The 19,218-nt window shown below is 43.8% G+C and overlaps 2 protein-coding genes across 3 annotated transcripts in view; one reads left to right on the forward strand and one right to left on the reverse strand.

The window, feature by feature from the left end:
- The window catches only part of BICRAL (BICRA like chromatin remodeling complex associated protein), a 49,350-nt gene extending 37,870 nt beyond the window's left edge, over nucleotides 1-11,480 (reverse strand). Inside the window, exon 1 of one of the 2 annotated variants that reach the window (XM_086461864.1) lies at nucleotides 11,468-11,480. The gene's annotated coding sequence lies outside the window, so the exon portion shown is untranslated. Of the gene's footprint in view, nucleotides 1-1,482; nucleotides 1,516-11,467 lie in introns of those variants that run through there. The other variant, XM_009960872.2, reaches the window with a different exon arrangement.
- A 163-nt stretch (nucleotides 11,481-11,643) lies between these two features.
- On the forward strand, nucleotides 11,644-13,511 carry TBCC (tubulin folding cofactor C). The gene has a single exon (XM_086460585.1). It carries the CDS (start codon nucleotides 11,644-11,646, stop codon nucleotides 12,694-12,696), a length of 1,053 nt encoding a protein of 350 aa, XP_086316711.1. The 3' UTR covers nucleotides 12,697-13,511.
- The last annotated feature ends 5,707 nt before the right edge of the window (nucleotides 13,512-19,218 follow it).

The following is a 19,218-nucleotide window of genomic DNA, read 5'->3' on the forward strand; positions in this document are numbered from 1 at the left end:
CAAGCCACAAGTAAAAACTATTTATAAAACATTGTTTCTTTTACGGAAAACAATCGCAGCAGCACAAAGGATCAGACTGACATCCACTACAGCAAAGCCAAACGGGTTACTCCAGAAAGAGACGGTTTATTGTTATGTTTTAAAAAGAGCCGTTACAGTTAAATACTCTCTCTTCAAAAGGGAAAAAAAAAAAATAGCAAAACACAGCGGCAAACTTGGTCCCGAAAAGGAGAAAAAAAGCGCATTAGCCCAAACCTACCGCCCGAGCATTTCGCGCACCCACAAAAAGCAGCACCGTCTCCATTCCTTGGTTAAAAGCAGGAGGCACAGAACAATTCAGAGGAAATTGCGAATAAAGAACCAAACAAATCAAATCAAATCTAGTGGCGACACCGAAAACGAGGAAACGAGTGAAAAATAAATCCCCAGAAGGCACAAATCTGAGACACAAACTCAAAGAAATGACCAGATTAGGGTGGTGGCGAGTGGACGGGGGAAAGGAAAAAATCAAGCCAGGAGTGAAAAAGGAAAAAAGAAAAGAAAAATCCTTCCCAGCTCCACAGCCAGGAGAGAGACGAAGTGTCTCCATTTTCCCGACGAGGAGGAAGAAAGAGTGTTTCACAGACCACAGAGCTTTAGAGAAAAGCAAAGAAACGAGGGGGGAAAAAAAAGAGGGAGGAGATTTGAAAAGATTATTTTTCTTTCTCCCTCACACACTCTCTCTATCCCCCTCTCTCCCTCTCACTCTCTCTCTCACACTCACACATACACACACACTCTCTCCCTCCTCTCCTCTTTCCATCCCTCTCTTGATGGCCATCAAGGGGGCGGAAAATAAAAAAAAAAAAAAAAGACAACAACAACAACTAATTTTAAACCGGCTCAATCAATGAGTCATTAAAAGAGATTTTTCTTCCCTCCTCTCCTGAATTTGCATGGCATCAGCAAGAAAAAAAAAAACCCACCCCAAACCTCTCCCCTCTCTGCAGCTATCAGCCTGGACCTGAAACCTTATCTCTCCCTTCTACACACATATCCCCCCCCCCCCCCCCCCCCCGCGCCTTTATTTTAAGAAACAACTTTTTTTTTTTTTTTTTTAAGTGCCCTCAGCAGCCACCACCACCAGCCTCGCGGAAAAAAAAAAAATATAGTTCATTTCCATGTGAATCCACATCTGCCCAAACAACAGCCACCCACAAAATATCCCTCTTCTTCCTCCTCGTCTCCCCTCTCGCTCGCTCTCTCTAGATATATATTTATATACATAGCCCCAGAGCCAATAGCTCTCTGGGCTGAAACCTAATATCCTGGTTTTGGCAACTCCTGGTTGTTAATTTGCTCCTCTTTCTTTTCTGTCTGTCTGGAGATAGATTTCCCCCCTCTCTTTTCCCTCCCCGAAGGAAGGGAGGAAGGAGGTTGTGTGTTTTTTTTTTCCTTGAAATTTTTATCACAAAATTATAATACACTCAAAGGGAAACTCACCGTCATGAAAAAGCAGTGCCTTGTCAACGGGGTTTCTTCGCCATCACATCAGGGGCTGGCAGTGTAAGAGAGAGAGAGGGAGAGCGAGAGAGCGAGGGAGGGAGGGGGGAGAGAGCGAGCGAGCGAGCGAGGGGGAAAGAGAAAGAGAGCGAGCGCGGAGCGGAGCGGCGCGGAGCTGGGCACCGCACCGCGCACCGCCGCGCCGCACCGCACCGCCGCGCCGCGCCGGCGGGGCCCGGCCGCGCAGCTCCGCCGGGAGACAATGCCGCAGCCCGGCGGCCGGGCACACGCACCGCCGCCCTGACATGATGAGTCCCCAGCTCCAACGCCATCCTTCGCCTCGCGTTTTTACAGTCAGTCCCTTTAAAAAGTTTAGCTGCCTTTTTTTTTTTTTTTTTTTTTTTTTTAATTTTGAGAAAGCCGTAGATGTGGCAACCTATACGTGCCTGAGCTGTTGACTTTCGGTTAAAAGTTGGAGGTGTGTTTCGGGTTACAGAAAAGTAAAAAAAAAAAAAACAAACAGGTTTTACCCACTGATTAATTTTAACAGCTCAGTTGATTTCCGTCATATTAAAGTTGTAAACCACTACACGCTCGGGGTGGGCGGGGGCGTCCCCAGAAAAGTAAGTGCAAGGTCACCTTGAAAAAGATAAGATTTGATCCTCTTACAAGTTGCAATATTTCGAGTATTTTTAGATACGCTACCATCCTTGGTGGAAACAAATGACATGAATTTCAGCTGCTTAAAAAAAAGTTTTGGGTAACCTAAAAATGCTAATTTGGAGCCAAAGCGTATAGCACTGAGAGTTCATTGATAAAATTCTACAGTTTAGTTCAGCTGAAAGCATTAATAACAATTTTGTTCAATGATTTTTGGTTCTACGAAATTAATTTGACTTCAAATATTAATTTTATTAATTAAAAATAGAATTTAAAAAATCTTCATTCAGATGATTTGAAAAAGCCTAGTAAAACAAAAACGTGCCTGAAAACAGATTCTTAGCATGTAGAGATATGTATGGTACTGCTTTTAAAACAAGGAATGTCTTTAAGACCCCTTTTCTGCTAGTAATTATAATTCCCAAGGACTTGCACACAGCAAGCCTTTCTGGTTTTTTCCTAATAAAAAGTAACTTTGTAAAAACCCCTTAGAGACAAAGATTTGAAGACTTCAGTAGCGCTGCCTTCTTTACTAGCTTTACAGCTCAAAAAAACACCTAAAGGGTTTTAGTTTTTAAATACAATTACATGAAAACAGTTATGGGCAGTGTCCTATGAGGACCTTCTCAAAGAAGTTGGACAGCTTTTTTAGGTTTTAAAAAAAAGGCAGCACCTCCGCATTGTTTTCATTGGTAATCAACCAATGCATATTATAATATGGGAAACAAAGGTTAAGCCTGATTCCAAACCTTTGCCACAGCCAAGACTCACCTGCAGTTCTTGTTTACATGCATGCCCACGGCAGAAAATTTAGGTGGAGTTTCCTAAATGGAAAGGTTGGGCCCTAGCAAACAGGCCTTAGCATGAATCCAACAGACCCTTTATGCAGTCCAGACACCCTGAACAGAAGCATGGCACTGTCTGGTCCATCAGCCAGTGCATTAACTTCACTTTTCACAAATGCAGCGTGGACCTGAATAGCCAACAATACGGACGTAAACACCACGTGTGAAAGAGCTCATCGTCCTAGTTGCTCTTACAGCAAATACTCCTGACACTAGCATTAGAAAATCGGAAAGGCCAAACTTCAAGGTCCGTAACTGCAGCAAATGCTTCAAGAGGCCAAACTCTGCCTGGAATTCATGCCTACTCAGCACCACTGGCTTTAGATAACATTGCTCAAGTAAGAACTTGTGAGCTGGAGCGACACCACAGGCGTTCTTCTGATTTCGTCAACAGGAAGGAACTCTGCTTCAGAGGTTATGAGGCAGAACGTCTGATCGGTATATTATTACTCTCCCAGTCCTACAGAAGCCACAAATAGGAAGTAGGCAATACCAAGAAGGAATAGGAGGAAGGCGGACAAATTTTTTTTAATAGATTTCCTTATCGTAGGAAGCCTACGTACATTGTCCACGATGGTACCATAATTCACGCTTACTTTCCCTGAAGGATGTTTCAAAGCAGCACTGGCAATAACCTTGCTAAGCAGGGACGGTACAAAAAGGGAAGGAGAGCCATACAGTGAAGCACCCTGAAGTAACTAGGTATCTCCAGATCTGCACAAGTCAGTGAGTTCAAGAATTAAAACCCTTTACATTGCCGCTGAGTGGACAATGCCAAACCAGAGCACGCTGTACCCTCTGCAGAAGTGAATTTGCATATACTTCTATATTTGCTATATCTGTTCAGAAAGAAAACTGGCTCAGGTAAAAACTAAAAAAATCAAGGGTTGGATGTGACTTCATAGGTCAGGTTGAAGAACACACTTAACATTACCTTCAATAGCAAGTCGTCTGAATGCAGCCTTCAGCTGTAGCGTTACCACCTTCTACAGAATTTTCCAGACTGTGTTTGTAAAGAAATACTGCTTTTTGCCGTGAGGTACTCATGCTTTTTTAAGAGGATCACATAGTGTTTCTGAACTGAGTGTCATTGCCCCGGGTTGTCCCTCTTCTCACTGCCTTACTGCATTAACACAAAGGACCCTAATATGTCAAAATTCTTCTACCCCAAGGTCAGCTGCCCAGAGTCGTTGTCCTCAACCCCAGGGTCCTATTCTCCAAATGACGTACAATGCACACTCAGTTGCTGTCTCTCCTTAGCTTCCTCAATCACATGCATTCATTTTCTCATTCGTTTTCCTGTGGCAGCTTCAGAAGGAGTAAGGGGAAATAAGCATGAGAAGAAAGGCAAGACCAGTGTCGAAAAGGAATAGGAGAAATCTTAGAAGACAGATGTTGGCGCAATAATTCTATAGTACAGCTACCGGGAACATCATGTGCGCCCATCACACCACATACTACTTAGCTATATTTTGACATCAGCTGTCAAACTGTGACCATGCTATTTAACAACTACCACTCTCATAGGTGCGCAAAGACACCAAATGACATTTGGAGTGAGCTGAGATACATAGCCCTGAAGTGACAGACTGTGCAGAAGTGAAAACTAGGCTTAGATATTGAAAGGGAGAAAATAAGGGGATATAAAACACCCTCCCCATTCATTCTGTCTCCAGGTTTCTCCTAGATCAAGTCTATTATTCAGCCTGTTTTTCCATGTCTGCACCACAAGCATTCCGGTTCTAGTAGAATCATAAATTAGTACCCCAAAAGAAGATTTGTAAGAAAGAATTTAAGGACTAAGCTATTTGCATTAGAGGAATGAATTCCACAGTCATCCCAAGATACCTGCATGAATAGTTGTCCTGTAACCTCAACTCACTACATCCTCTCTGAGGTACATTGGATGGAAAACGATGCGACTTACTCCAGCCTTGCTTCCTCAGACTGAGTGCTTCAGCTCTACTGATGACACTTCTTCCTCGCATGCTTCTGTATCTCTCCATCCCTTAACATGTTTCTCATGTCGGCTCACCACCAGACACACCATTTCTCCAACTACATACTGCTTTATCAATTACTAATTTAGATAAGAATAAATAACTCTAAGCTTGAAGGCACAGAAACAAATAGGTCATCATTAAAAGGTACAAGCAATAGAAAGGTAGAGGTCACAACACTTGAAAAGTAGGGCACTCAAGTACAGTGGCATGAAGGGAGACAAGGACTTTAACCTGGAATAGGAATGCAACATACCACATGAAAAATTCAGTTCGATCCGTAACAACCGCCACATTTTGAACAGTTGCCACCAATATTTTGATGACCCATCAGAAAAATTTCCTAAATGTAACAAGTTTCAGCTTGATACCATGCCTTACACAAAACAGTACATACAAAACCAGGGTCACAATTGCGTGATGTAACTTATAAAGCTGTATGACTCCAGGATCTGTCATCACACCAAACACAGGACTATCTAACCGGTATGTATCTTGAGGGGTAATTGGTTAGGACATAGGCAGTAAGAGGAGGCAACAGAGTGAACCTCAGAACAAGAGATTTAGACCGATACCAGAAGACAGGACAAGGTTTCTATGACTGGAGATTGTGTGAAGGCCAACAGGGCCGTCCTGGGATAAAGCCAAGAAACAGATTTTGGAGAACGGTGCTCCTCCAAGATGTGGATCTGACATACGGAACACAACGAAGTAAAACCAGAGAAAATGTGATGACTGGACCTCTCAATGAAACAAATGACAATGCAAAATTACTACTGGAGCAGATCAAGAATAACTATACCATGCTCTAGGTTATTTAAATAGAGTCTCACATTCTTCAGCTTAGAGTACCTTAAAAAGGAGAATTAGTTTGAAAGATTAATAGCTCTCACTTCCAATTTAGAATAATCTTAAGAAATTCAGCCACTGAAATATATTGGGAAAAACACCTCTGGAGGCAGAACTTTACTACAGTATCTGGAGAAAGAATCTTCAGCAACTACCACCACCAAAATTTACAGAAGAAATTTAAACTAAAAATGACGGCAGAAATTGGGAGAAGCTCCTATAACATTCACAGTTCATTTGGTTAGCATAGACGAATGGGAAAAAAAAGGATATAGAAATAGCCAAGAGTATGTTAATGAGTAGACGGTCACAAGGGTTTTTTTAAAAAAAAGTAGTAGTAATTAAAAACAGCAGCCAGGCAATGAAGGACCATTCCTAATACAGCTGAGGTGCTGTGGATGATTAAAAAAATAAATCAAATAAATATTAATAGAAGGAACCTAAGCAAAAAATGAAGGCCTAAAACATGAAACGAGGCGTTACAGGGATAACAGAAACACGGTGGAATAGTAAGTTATACCAGAAGCATTCATGTTCAGGAAAGAAACACAAACATGCTAAGCTATACTTGTATAAAGACAAGACAAAATGGAGGAACAGAAGGGACATTATGAATAAAGCACCCTCTAAGTCACAACTTTTGAGAAAAAATGGTTCTACCTGGGTATTTCTGGGACCCTACTAGAAACCATCTGCATAAGATTCAGAGATGAATAAAGATTTCTGTAAGATAAGTCTTAATGTTACCACTAGAAAGTGTATCAATATGAATGGAATTTATTCTCTCAGATTTAGACTGAAGAACAATTGCTAATCATAGAAGGAGGCAGTCCTCCTTCAAAATGACAGCTGACAGATTTTTTCCTAAGATGAATAACAGGCAAAAAGAACGCAAGTTTAGTCTTGTTAACTAATGAATATAGTAAAGGAGAGTTAACAGAAAATCAGTAAACGAGGACACAATGACCTCAGCTTAATTCTATTTAAATTATTCAGGACAAATACATGGAACATGTTTGCAATTAAGATTCACAATGCCAAAATGGAAAACTTTGATACCCTATTGAACCTAGGTGGTCCATTGAACTGGCCAGTCCAATAACCAAAAATAGTTTTCTGAAATGCCTTAAAATTAAAAAAAGTAGAAGCATCTTAAGTCCAAAGTAAGGCAGTGAAAAACATCTCTTAGGAACTCTAGAACTACTAGAAGAAGACTCTGCCTCTCAAAAAGAGAGTCCATGAGACAGCATCTGTAGCTTACATACTTGGTCTTTGGAATTTAACTAATGTCAATTAGCAAGTTAGAATTCTAAATACCAGTTAGCAGCTAGGCCTGGGCCAAACTTCAGTGCTCTTCTGCTCTTGAGCTTTTGGGTTTAGCATATTTAGGCCTTGCTTTGTTAATTTTGAAGTGCCTCTTGTCATAAAATGTTATGCTTTGAAGCCTGTCCCTGGTTTTGCAGGATGACTCACTTTCATAGAAATGAATTTGTTTCTCCACCTTTGGCACTGGGAATACCAGGTTCTCAGAAGGGACCAGCTCAGACTTGTTTCAAAACAAGTGCACCTTGACTGGTCAGCATATCATTAAGCGTTCCCAAGGATTACATTTCAAAGCTTTTCCATTACTCACAGCAATTAAGATGCACCAAGTAAGTTTTATAGTTTTAGTTCTAACTCTCTAATTGATGATTTAAAAACACACATATTTTATACTGTCTTGCCTTTCCATATGGCCAAATTTATAAAGCACAACATTTTAGTCCAAACAAAAGCTTTTTTAAAAACGATCAGTATGCCAAACGCAATGTTAAAGGAATTTCTTTTTTTCCAAAAGAACACAGAGATGCAGTGACTTGACAGTCACTTTTACTGAAGCCCCAGTCCACCGTGAAAAAAGTACAGTCTGCAGTATCTTAAATGAATCATAACATAGCTTAGATCTTTAATGCCTGATCACACTGCCGGAGGAGCTCAAAGGGTCCTTACTAAAACCAGCAGTAGACAACGATGGTGGCGCAAGCCACTGAAGTACCTACTTTGTAGCCAGAAGTAATTACGTTCATCTGCTAATCTCTTCTGGAGAAACTCACTCTAACAGGCGGAGATCACATCTATCAGATAAGAGCTCCGTGCAAGGCACAGGGGCTGCTGCTTTTCTTGAAAACACAGCTAAAAGACAAAATAGCATTTTTTGTGTGTGATGCTGCAACGCACATGCATTACACCCTTTGGAATAAGAAAATGTCTGTTGGGAATACATACTGATGATAAGGAATAACTGTGTTTACTTCCTTCCTTTGCTTGAGAGAGTGCAAACCTACATCTCGAGATCACACCACAACTGTGAGGTTCCTGACTTTCACGAGCTCAGGAACCTGAGGTTTAAGAATCCATCATTATGAGGCCAGACACCCAGTTGCCTCTTGCTTTTACTCCCCACTCTTCTTAAAATAATGGTGGAATGAGAGAGGATCTTGAACCTTCACCTGAAACGTGCAATACATCTCACTCCAAAAGGCTATGAGTTAATGCTGTTGACCTAGTTTAAATTAGTATAAAATATTTCAGGTAGATACCATTAAAAAGCGACAACCGTGGGATACAGATTTAAACCTGGAAGTATGCGTAACAGAGTTTCACAGCGCTAGATCCAAGCAAGCAGCCTGCAACTTCACATAAAACAAATGACAATGTACAGTCCAAGCAACGGCAAGAGGTCTTACTGAAATGACTACTATCTGCTTTCAAACCAAAGAAGAATTAAAGCACAGGAGTAGGAAAAAATTATAACACAGACAGAACTATATACCTTACTTTTACCTAATATCCTCAAACAGCTAAACTGCCTGTTGCAGCTTACCAAAATGAGTCCAAGCCTGAGCCAGGCGGCTTACATTTCATTCAGGTGGTTACTGTTCTGGAAATTGTAAATCTTCTGTTCTCTATGGCTTATAATGGAGCACACTAAGCAGCCCTAAAACATAAAAGTTGCTGCCAGCAGCATCGTGAAGAAAATTGTCAGTCCTAGTGTTACCACAAAAAATAAATATATATATACACCAATATCAATTATACCAAAACCGCAAATTGTAAGTGTGGAAAGTAATTTTAGAACATCAACATGATATAGTTGGAAGAATTTTACTGTTCCCTTTTTAATTTTTCATTATGGTCATACACTTCATCTTCTTGTAGCTGGGGTTATTTCGCTTCTAACCCAAAAATCATTTGTGTGCATTAGCAAGGTACAAAGATTCCGATCTCTCCCAGAAGCTCCTATTCACAAGTGTATTTGGTCCTCATTAATTTAAACCTCCACCTCTGAAAAAAACTATTTAGAATATCTAGCTTTCCAAGTGCCCAAATGTAATAAAAAGTAATCGTTACACTGCAGCGTGAAATACTTAACATTTATTTTGCGCTGTGTACACTAGTGTTTTCTTGCAATGTTTCCATATACAAAGTTGTTTTACCCACTGCAGTTCATCTGCTGGGTCACATCTGTGTAACAACACGGCAGCTGTACTCCAGTAACATTTGTACATACTGAAAAACAGCAGAAGCCTTTTTCTGTCAATATTCTCATGTATGGGATAAGCATTTACATGACTATTACCATCTGTATTACCTACACTCATGGGAGCATAAGGCAAAAAGGTCTGCTATCTAAAATGAAACTTAACACTTTTATGAAATAAGATGGAAGTAAGGATTTTTTTTTTTTTTTTTTTTTACAGTGAATTAATTGCACCATATTCCTGCCTAACATAAAATTACTACAGGAGTGGATTTGACTCTTTATTAGCAAAAATGCCTAAGACTCACTAAATGCATCACTTAAACACACTGGTAGGTAAAAAAAAAAAATCAAGCGAGACCACTTTAAGATAGCCTTCCTTTTTCATGACTGAGCATTCTCCCTTTCTACAAGGGTTTTAATTTTTAAGACTAAAAAACAAATTTTTCAGAATCAAAATTCTGGACACATTAACAGTGCAGTGTTGTGACAGTTAAGAGCTGTAATGCATTAACCATGATCTTACCCATCCTGCTGCCCCCCATCCAACCTGCTCAAAAGTACTACTGTTATACAACGATCCCCATATTTTATATTGTAACAACAATAAGGAAATAATATTCTTTCTTTTAGTGACAGTCCTTCAGGCATTACAAGGATTAGAGGCATCTCACTGCCTTTCTTCTGTCATTCTAACTGGGCTGACGTGATTAGACGTAAGGTCCAAGTACTCCCTACCCTCTAATGATCTTATATCACTTCTAAAACAGAAATTAAACCGTATTTCTCAGAAAACAATGCCTACTTCTTTCAAATGCTAACCTGAAGTAGCATAACAATCTACACTTCCAAACAGGAGTATTAGAAAAAAACCCTCACGCTATCACCAAACAGAGGACAGTAAATGCAGAATACCTACTTTGGGTTTACCACCTTTTGTTTCAATGGACAGTTTTAGATCCTATGTTAATTTATTATAGGCAACTTTGAGATGGCAAGGGAAGGGAGATGGTATTTGTAGAACTGGACAAGAGTTAAATTTATTTTTATATGTTTGCAAGAGTGTGCTTTGTGTTAACTTTCTTTGCAAAAATCAACATTCCATCAAACAGAAGAGCAGTTCCCAAAGGAATACCTCAGAATGATGGTCACTTTTCTACTTTGTAGCCAGGTGTACTTCACTTCTGGTTCCTGGGACAAATTTACCTAAAACGCACCTCCTAACTATACAACCAAAAAAAATACAGGAAGTCTTCCTTGCCACGTTTCCATATAGGCCTCTCTGGATTTCTCACAGAGACCTCCCTCTCGGGCACAGCAATCCACAGGCACTGCTCCCACCTTTTCCTTAAAGAACGGAACTCTCTTCTGGAACAAAACACTCAAGAAATCAAATAAGCAGCTAAGAAGAAAAACAGCCCATTTGGCAACACCTCTGCATTTACCTGCAAGCATTAACAGCCTTTTTCCACAACTACTTCACCGCAGAATAGGAAGCAGAAGGGAAGGTTTACTGAAACACCGCATTTACGCAGCCTCCCGAAGGCAGCGGCCCTGCGCAGCAGCCAGCCGGCCCCAGGCCCACCTGGGCCCGGGGAACGCCGCCACAGGCACCACGCTCGGCCCTGGGGTAGCCCGACGGCTGCCAGAGCCGCACCGCCAGCTCGGACAAGAGCCGAGCAGCCAGCGCGGCCTGACTTCGCTCTTAACGGCAGGCGGACGGGAGCTGCCGCCGCCGCCGCCGCCCGCGGCCCTCAGCCGCCCTCCCCGCCGCGCCCGGGCCCGGGCCCCGCCACGGAGCCACCCGCCCCCGAGCCCCGCGGCGGGGAGCGGCCGGCCCCGGCCCCGCTCTGGCTCTGCCGCCCGCAGAAAGGGCGGCGGGTGGGGGGCGCCGGCAGCAGGAGCCGCCCCCGCGCCGAGGGCCGCCAGCCCAACGGCCGCCGCGACCGGGGAGGGGGAAGGGGAGGGGGAGGGAGGGAGGGAGAAGCGGGGACTTACGCGCGCATAGGGGGATGGGCAGGGGAGGGCGGGGGTTATTTATAGCCCGGCTGCTAATTTGGGAAGCGGGATAACGCGCCCCACGGAGCGCGGCACCTGCCGCCAGGACTCACCCCATCCCGCAGAGAGGCGCCGGCCCCTTTAAAACCACGGGAGACCCCACCCTCCGGCCCTCCTCCCCTCCCGCCGGGAGCCCCCAGCCCGCCAATCGGCGGCGGCGACGCAACCGGGACTGCCGACAGCCAATCGCTGGGCCGTTTAGTGACCGGAGGGGAGGCGAGGAGGCAAGATGGAGGCAGCGGGAGAGGCGGTGGTTCCCGCCGAGGAGTTGAGGGCGCCGGCCGCCTTCGTGGCTCCCCTGCAGCCTGACATGGCCGCCGGCGCCGTGGTGCTGCCGGAGCGGCTGCAGCGGCGGGAAGCGGAGCGGCAGCAGGGCGTGGAGCGGCACCGGCAGAAGAAGGAGGCGCAGGTGGTGAAGGAGGAACAGAGCGAGTTCTTCGTCGCCGCCTTCGCTCGGGAGCGAGAGGCCGTGGAGGCGCTTCTGGCGGCGGGGCCCCTGGAGGAGGCGGCCGCCCGCCTGCAAGGGCTGCAGAAGCTGCTGACCGAGAGCGTGCGGTTCCTGGCGCCCTACGAGGTGCGGCAGGGGCAGGAGGCCGTGGCGCGGCTGCAGGGGGACCTGGCGGCCCGGCGCCAGCAGCTGCAGCCCAAGAAGAAATTCGCCTTCAGGACCCTCAAGAAAGAAGCGGCTCCGGGCAGCGGGCCGCGCCCCGCGGAGCCCGCCCGGCCTGCAGCCGCCGCGCCGGCCCCCGGCCACGCTGCCGCCGAAGGGGAGCCGGGAGGGCCGCCGCTGTGCGGGTTCAGCGGCGCCGAGGACGAGGAGCTGGAGCTCGGCCCCGCTGAGCTGCTGCAGCGCGACGTGGTGCTGTCCGAGCTGCGCGGCTGCCGGGTGCGGCTCCGCGGCAACGCCAACACACTGCGGGTGCGGGACTGCCGGGGCTGCACCGTGCTCTGCGGGCCCGTTTCCACCTCCGTGCTGGTGGATGGCTGCAGCGATTGTCTCCTGGTGCTGGCCTGCCAGCAGCTCCGCACCCACCGCACCCGCGACAGCCGGTTCTACGTGCAGGTGACCAGCCGAGCCGTAATCGAGGACTGCACTAAGGTCTCCTTTGCCCCTTACGCCTGGAGCTACCCTGGTATCGAGGGAGACTTTGAGTCTTCTGGGCTGGACAGAAACAGAAACAACTGGAACCTGGTGGATGACTTCAACTGGCTGGTGACAGACAAGCCTTCGCCCAACTGGAGCCTGATCCCCGAGCAGGAAAGAATCAGCTGCTGGGACTGACTGACTGCAGAGGCAGCTCGGTGCTGAGCAAAAAAATCCTGGTGTAAATGCATGATTCATAAACTGTGGGACTTCATCCCCGATATGCCATTAAATGATTTCATTCGGTATTTAAATTGTGAATTTCAATGTATGACTGGATTTTTTTAAATTGAAGAATACCAGTCAAATATAGTTTACTACTCTTACACAAGTTGCTGCTACAATCTTTATGTATCACTGTGGAATTTGCCAACTACTGCAGTACCTTATTGCTGAGTTTTTCTAATTAAGGTGGGGCAAGGGGCACTGGTACACAAACAACAGTGATGCTCTGTAGAGCTGTTGTGCTGTGTTCGCTCACCCAGGGAGAATCTGAATTAGCTGCAAGAAGTACAAAGCTCAACCAAATTTTTCATATTTTAGTGCTTGTCAAGTTGCAGATGACAGTACACTGTATCTTGTGGGGACTATGGGAGAGGACTTCTGTGAGGTAATGGGTTCAAAAGCTTGATTTAAAGAAGTTTGTAACTGGAGAGTGCAGCAGACTGAGATGAATCCTAGGCTATGATATAATCATGAACCACGTTCTGTTGATGCGGGTGAAATCTGCAGTTGTCATTATTTAGGCTTTTATTTCTAGTAAGATAAGTCAAAAGGAAGAAAGTATCTTTTTTACATATTTTTCACAACTTTCAGTTTTGTTTACTTCTGTTAATGTATACTTTGACTGAATTGAATTTTGCATTTCACATATGTTTGTTTTGAATTGTTTTAGTTGTGCTTCTATTAATGATTCTTTGCATTAACAGCATCATAAAATGATTTAAAGAAAACACCCTTAGTCGTGCTTTAATATACATAATTTAGTATCTGTTGTTACAGGGATGTGATCAGATGAGGCTTTCAAGTATCTTAATTTTAACACATCCATCTCAGTACAAAACCTGATTTTGTAGTTAATCTTTCCTTGCCACAGATCCTGGTCATGACAGATCAATGCCCTCAGCATCCTCTAGTCCTGGGACTGCAAACTGTTCAGCCTGTCAGAACCACAGAAATGCCTTTGTTCTGCTGTAAACGTTTATGGTGACTTACTGTGTTGGTGGGCGCTGGGAAATCTAGAAATGGAGAGACTGTTGCTAGGCTGAGGCAGGTATTGGAGATGGGTGCTGCTTGATGCGCTTCAAACCAGTGTGTGAGTGCAGTCATGTGTTAGCTGTTGGTCCACAGCGTGCAGTAGTGCCTGAATAAGCAGAGCACAAGTCAAAACGAGGAAACTGAGCCTTCAATTTCAGTCTGAAAATGCTTCCTTAGTGATGTTTTTCAGAGGTCAGTTATGGACATCCCGGTTCCTAATGTTTTCTTTCCTCCAAGTACTGAACTTTTGTCAAATCAAAATCATTAGGTGATACTCTTCAGGAGCATGACTTCAAAGGAGGCTGCTAAAGATGATCCGGACAATTACTTTCCCTTAAAGATTTATCATTACCTTTGTAATACAAAACGGGTAACTGTATCTTGGTCTCCAGCATGAAAATTCAATTTGAGACCAGCAAGTCTGAAAAAGTTTGGTCAGGCAAATACTTCCATGTGATTTATAGTTCTAAATATGTCCCTTCACATACATATATACACACAGAGTTGCACATGTTACCCTGCAGCTTTTTTAAATGTTAATTTCCTAATGTAGAATCATTCTAGGAGAAATTAAAAACTATTTTGAAACAGAAGTATGTTAATAGTGAACACAAGTTATGCACTAGAAAAGGTTTGCTAGCCTATTCATAGGCTCTGTCAGTATAGAAATTGAAACTTTTTCAGGTCTGGAAGAAAAAACCTAAGCATGTCTATCTAGTTATTTTTACAACACTTTTTTTTTTTTTTTTAATTAAAAATACATATGGGAAAGGAAGTCACAATTGGTATAAGCACTAGCAGGCTGTTATCTGTGTGTCCCAGAACACTTCCCCCTGACACCACCAGTGCAGGCAGCTTGTGTGTTACTCACCTGTGCTATAACCCCCAGCATTCTGCAAGCCTTTGTAGGTGGGGAAAAAAGTAAAACACCATGTGAGTGAGAGAATATTAGCAGATATCCCAAAAGTACAGTTACTCATTTGAGAATCCATTTTCCAGTCAAACCTCGTGGAAAGTGATAACTTAGGTGTATTGAATATTACATACTCATTAAATTTTTACAAAAGTATTTAAAAGCATGGAAGGAGTATGTGTATATATAGGTATATAAATGTTTTACAGGATAGTTAGGTGTATATAATCTGTATTTAAAATTCCTTAGCTGTTTCTTAAACTAATGTCTTAGCATGTATTTTCTTAGATGGAAAAAGATTTTTATGTTGACACGAAGTAATGTTTTGGAAATAAGATGTTGGGGATACTTCAGCAGTCTAGACTATAGAGTTGTCTAGATTATTTCATTGGAACTACTTACAGAGTGAATGCTAAACATGGAAAGACTAAAAGTCTAGTCCATGCTATTTGTAGCTTCATCATAACTTCTTTACCTCTTGCCTCAACTGACCAGGCACCAGAAAAATTGCTTCCTGTCCGCAGGTGAGCCTTGAGCTGTTTGTTCAAGAGGTCAAAAGCGTATCTTAAATATGGAGCAATGAAACAGTTCTACTGAGAGTGTCTGGTTTCGACAAGTGAGGACCTTTGTGCCATCTTGTCTCTCGATGACTTGATGGAGCGTCTCGTACATCACCCTGAAGCAAACCTCCTTCAAAGAGAGTAAGGAGTGTGTCACAACGTGCCCTGAGCTGCCAGCGGCAAGTGGCCGGGCTCCTGAATGCCCCCTCCGAAGCCTGTGGCTAAGAAACATTCAGAGGGGAGGTTGGGCCGAGCTTGCGCAGCGGCTGGTTTGAGGAGCTGTGCCGGGCTGTCTCCGCTCTCCTGGGTCAAGGAGACTTGCAAGGCCAGCCTGGTCAGAGCCGCGTGGCCTCTCTGCTAGTCGCAGCTTGGAGAAAGGAGGGTGGCACATGCTTGGTTTCCTCCCTCGGAGCAACAGGCAATGCTGACAGGAAAACGCCTGGCAGCCGCTTCCAGGCCAGGAGCCAGGATTGCTTTGTGTCTAACCTGCTGGGGAGAGCTTGCAAAAATCCCCTTCCCCCAGACGGGGGAAGAGGTACGTTGTTCAGGAGGCTTTGTGCAAGGCTGTGTGCCGAGCGGGTTCCATGGCTGCGTGGGTACCACGGAACATCAGCTCACAGTTGGGCTACAGGAGGGCAGAAGCAGCAACAGTCAGAACTGCTGTGAAAACAAGCTGGTTTCTAGCTACCTTCCCTAGTAGCAAGATGGAGGACTGAAAACATGACGCAAGAGAGAAAACTATTCAAAGGAGCCCGTTGAATGAGCGCGTTCAGGGACAGTAATTCCCCAAGCAGTTCAGAGCACCACCAGCACCACTTTGCCTCCATCTGCAGCAGTTTGTCGGTGTGACCCGCATGGTGGCTAGAGTCATGTAACCTGCATAACGCAAGACTGAAGCAAAGTCTCCTCAAGCGCTCTAGCTCTGGTTTGCATCTCATTGCCACCAGAGTAACTTCTTTAAAAAACACATACCCTAAAGAAATTAATTCATCCTAGGCATCAGAAGGGGCTGAAAACCAAATGCCTGCCAGGGACGTAGTTGTGAAGACATTATGAGGCTAACAGAAACATCAGCACCATAACCTACGTGCAAATTGGCTCCAAATAGAGGGCTAACTGGCAGAAAGTTTATAAAAACAGTGCAGGTCACTGAGGTGTGGAACGGTTTTCCACAGTGAGTCAGGAGAGCGAGTGAACTCTTGGTTTAAACTCTTTTGAAAGACAGCCTGGTTGGACAACCCTCCTCCAGCTGACAGCCTTACTGAAATCTTTAAAGCCAGGGAAACGTTCTTAGTTCACCACAGCGCTGTTACTCAACTTTTTTAAGGCTCATATGTGTCTGTGAATGAATGGGAGAAAATAGTTCTATGCAAAAATGCACAACAAAAAACCCATAGAAGAAAAGAGACCATTCTTCAGCACCACACCGAGCTTTGAGTGTTAGCATGTGAGAGGTAGCACGGACCAAAGCTTGCCTCCCAAGAAGCAGCTGAGAGCTTTGCTGCTGCTTCCGGGAAGGTCACCATCTCCCTTGGAGGTCCATCCCGAAAGGGGCCTACCCCCTCCGTTCCCACTGGAGTCCAGGCACTTCCCTCTGTCTGCACCTGCTTCACTGAATACCAGGAATAAAAATGGAGTTGTTTGCATTCTTCTCTCTTCATCCAGCCCTCTCTCGTTTAAATAGATTCTGGTGTGGGCTCTAGCAAAATTGTTGTGTGAAAAACAGGTGGGAAATACATGCATAAGACAATTTCTAACACATTTTCATGCTTTATATTTTTGACAGCTTGGATTTTTTTTTAATTGTTTGTTTTGTTTTGTTTCTAAAGTTTCTTGCTATTTAAGCAATAGCTGTGTGTCAACAAGGGTCGAATCTTAGTGGCTTTACCTAGAATTGCTTCAGGGGTTACAAAATACTTAGAAATTCTTTAGTGGAAGGAGTTTTTGTGAATACATACAATCCTTCCCCTATTACCCACCCTTCATACACATCCTACTTCTTTCCGAGTGGATTTCTCCCAGCATGTAAGAGTGGTACCTGAGGGCAGACTTGTTTTGGATTTGAGAACTGTATGCAGACAAATATATTTCTTTACCTCCTTTATGCATCATCCTTTTGCTGCTCAGCTCTGCACCCTTAGCTCCTACTTTCCGTCAGGCACCCGCTACCTCTTGTGACTGTGGCCTTTTTTCTATGCAGCTTTCCTCTTGCTGCCATCAGATCTGCACAAGAGAGCTTGTAGCCTGTACAGTACTAAAAAGTCAATTTCTCATCACATACAAGGAAAGATATGACTAGCAAGAAAACGTATCTGTGCAACTTGTGGAATTTCAGCATTTCCATTCACATTGTGATCTGATTTATCTGACTCGATTGAGGATCCATCTGTTGTTCTGAGATGTTTTCCAGCAGTAATGACTACTGTGAGCCTTTTTAAAGCTTCTTTCAGTTCCCGACATATTTCTTTCCTGTTTCTGCAAGTACAAACATTGATTTATAACTCTTATTCTTTCAGCAGTGAACTACACCCTAGGCACCACAGTAATACAAATAAATAGTCATAAGGAGCATCTCTGGTGCCAAAGAAAAACTGTTTTCTGAACATGTTACCCACATTGTGGATAAGGATGGCTGAAATACTGGGAACTACCCAGAGGAAACCATGCGGAAATCCCCACAGCGTGCCCTGGCATAATTTAGGAGCCACAGGATCCAGCAGGTTGAATCACCTTTCCCAGGGTGTACAACAGCCCCAGCAGTGAATTTAGCAATTTGCAAAATCGCTATTTGCCTCTATTTTCAGCCTCAGGACCTGCAGGCACCTCACATGCCACAAAAATAGCAGCCTACAGAGTTACTTGTGTGCATAGGAGGGGAAAAAAAAAAAAAAGTCATAAATCAGACTTTTCTCTACCTGTTAATCATACAATGTGGTACAGCCATTTCATCACATTGTTCCTCAGGAGTCTCCCCTATACACACCACGCTGTTACAAATGCAAGCCAAACCATTAACAAACCACTGATCTCTACACAATAACTTCCTATCATAGGTAAAACCAGACATCTTCATCCTTTCAACGAAACCTAACCACTTCTAAGGAAAGGAAAGAGAAAAGAGCCCAACAAAGCCACGTATTTCATATCACAGAGCAGCATGAAAGAAAGATTGGGCCAGGAAATTTTTTATTTTTTATTTTTTTTACCAACTAAGAGCATTTTCATAGTTTAAGCACATAGGATATACCTATATAAAAGAAATTTGCCTCTTATATCTCATATTCCTGAAGATGGAAGGAGCATGGTTGGTCCAGGACTGGGCAGCAGACTGTGTAGCAAATACCAGATTGAACTGTTTGCATTAAACCCAACTTTTTCCTAGCCCCTAGCATTAACTGGTAAGTTTGTGGCTTGTATGTAGGTTAGCAGGCATAGCTTTTTGCAAAGGTGTCTATTGTATTGTTGTCTGTAGAAATTATAATTTTTAACATATTTTTGATTTGAACACATTCATGCTGAGTTCTAGTAGATCAATAATTTTTTTAATATTTTATTCTATCATTTTTTTCCTCCAGAATGGCATATGAATTATATATTTGAGTTAATATGCAATGTCTGAGGAGAACATTAAACATCCTGGCCGCAATTAGCTTTTATCTGCTATGGATCTGTTTCAGTATTTTCTATTTGAAGCAGAAAGCGGTAGTAAGTCTGCCCAATTAAAGATGAATCCCAGCCAAGATAAAAATTTGTAAGAAAAGCAGATGCCAGGCAAAACCAGTGTTCTTTTTCATGCTGTCCGCACCCCAAAACATTTCTCAACGATACCCCATAACCTTCCTCTTTCTTTGGCAACTCTGCTCGAGACAGCCCTCAGCCGATCAGTTTGTGCTGCAGCTTGCACAGGGCTCATCAGCAACGTGCCTGGGA

The sequence above is a fragment of the Leptosomus discolor genome, chromosome 2 (genome assembly GCF_034619465.1).
Source record: "Leptosomus discolor isolate bLepDis1 chromosome 2, bLepDis1.hap2, whole genome shotgun sequence".
NCBI lineage: Eukaryota > Metazoa > Chordata > Aves > Leptosomiformes > Leptosomidae > Leptosomus > Leptosomus discolor.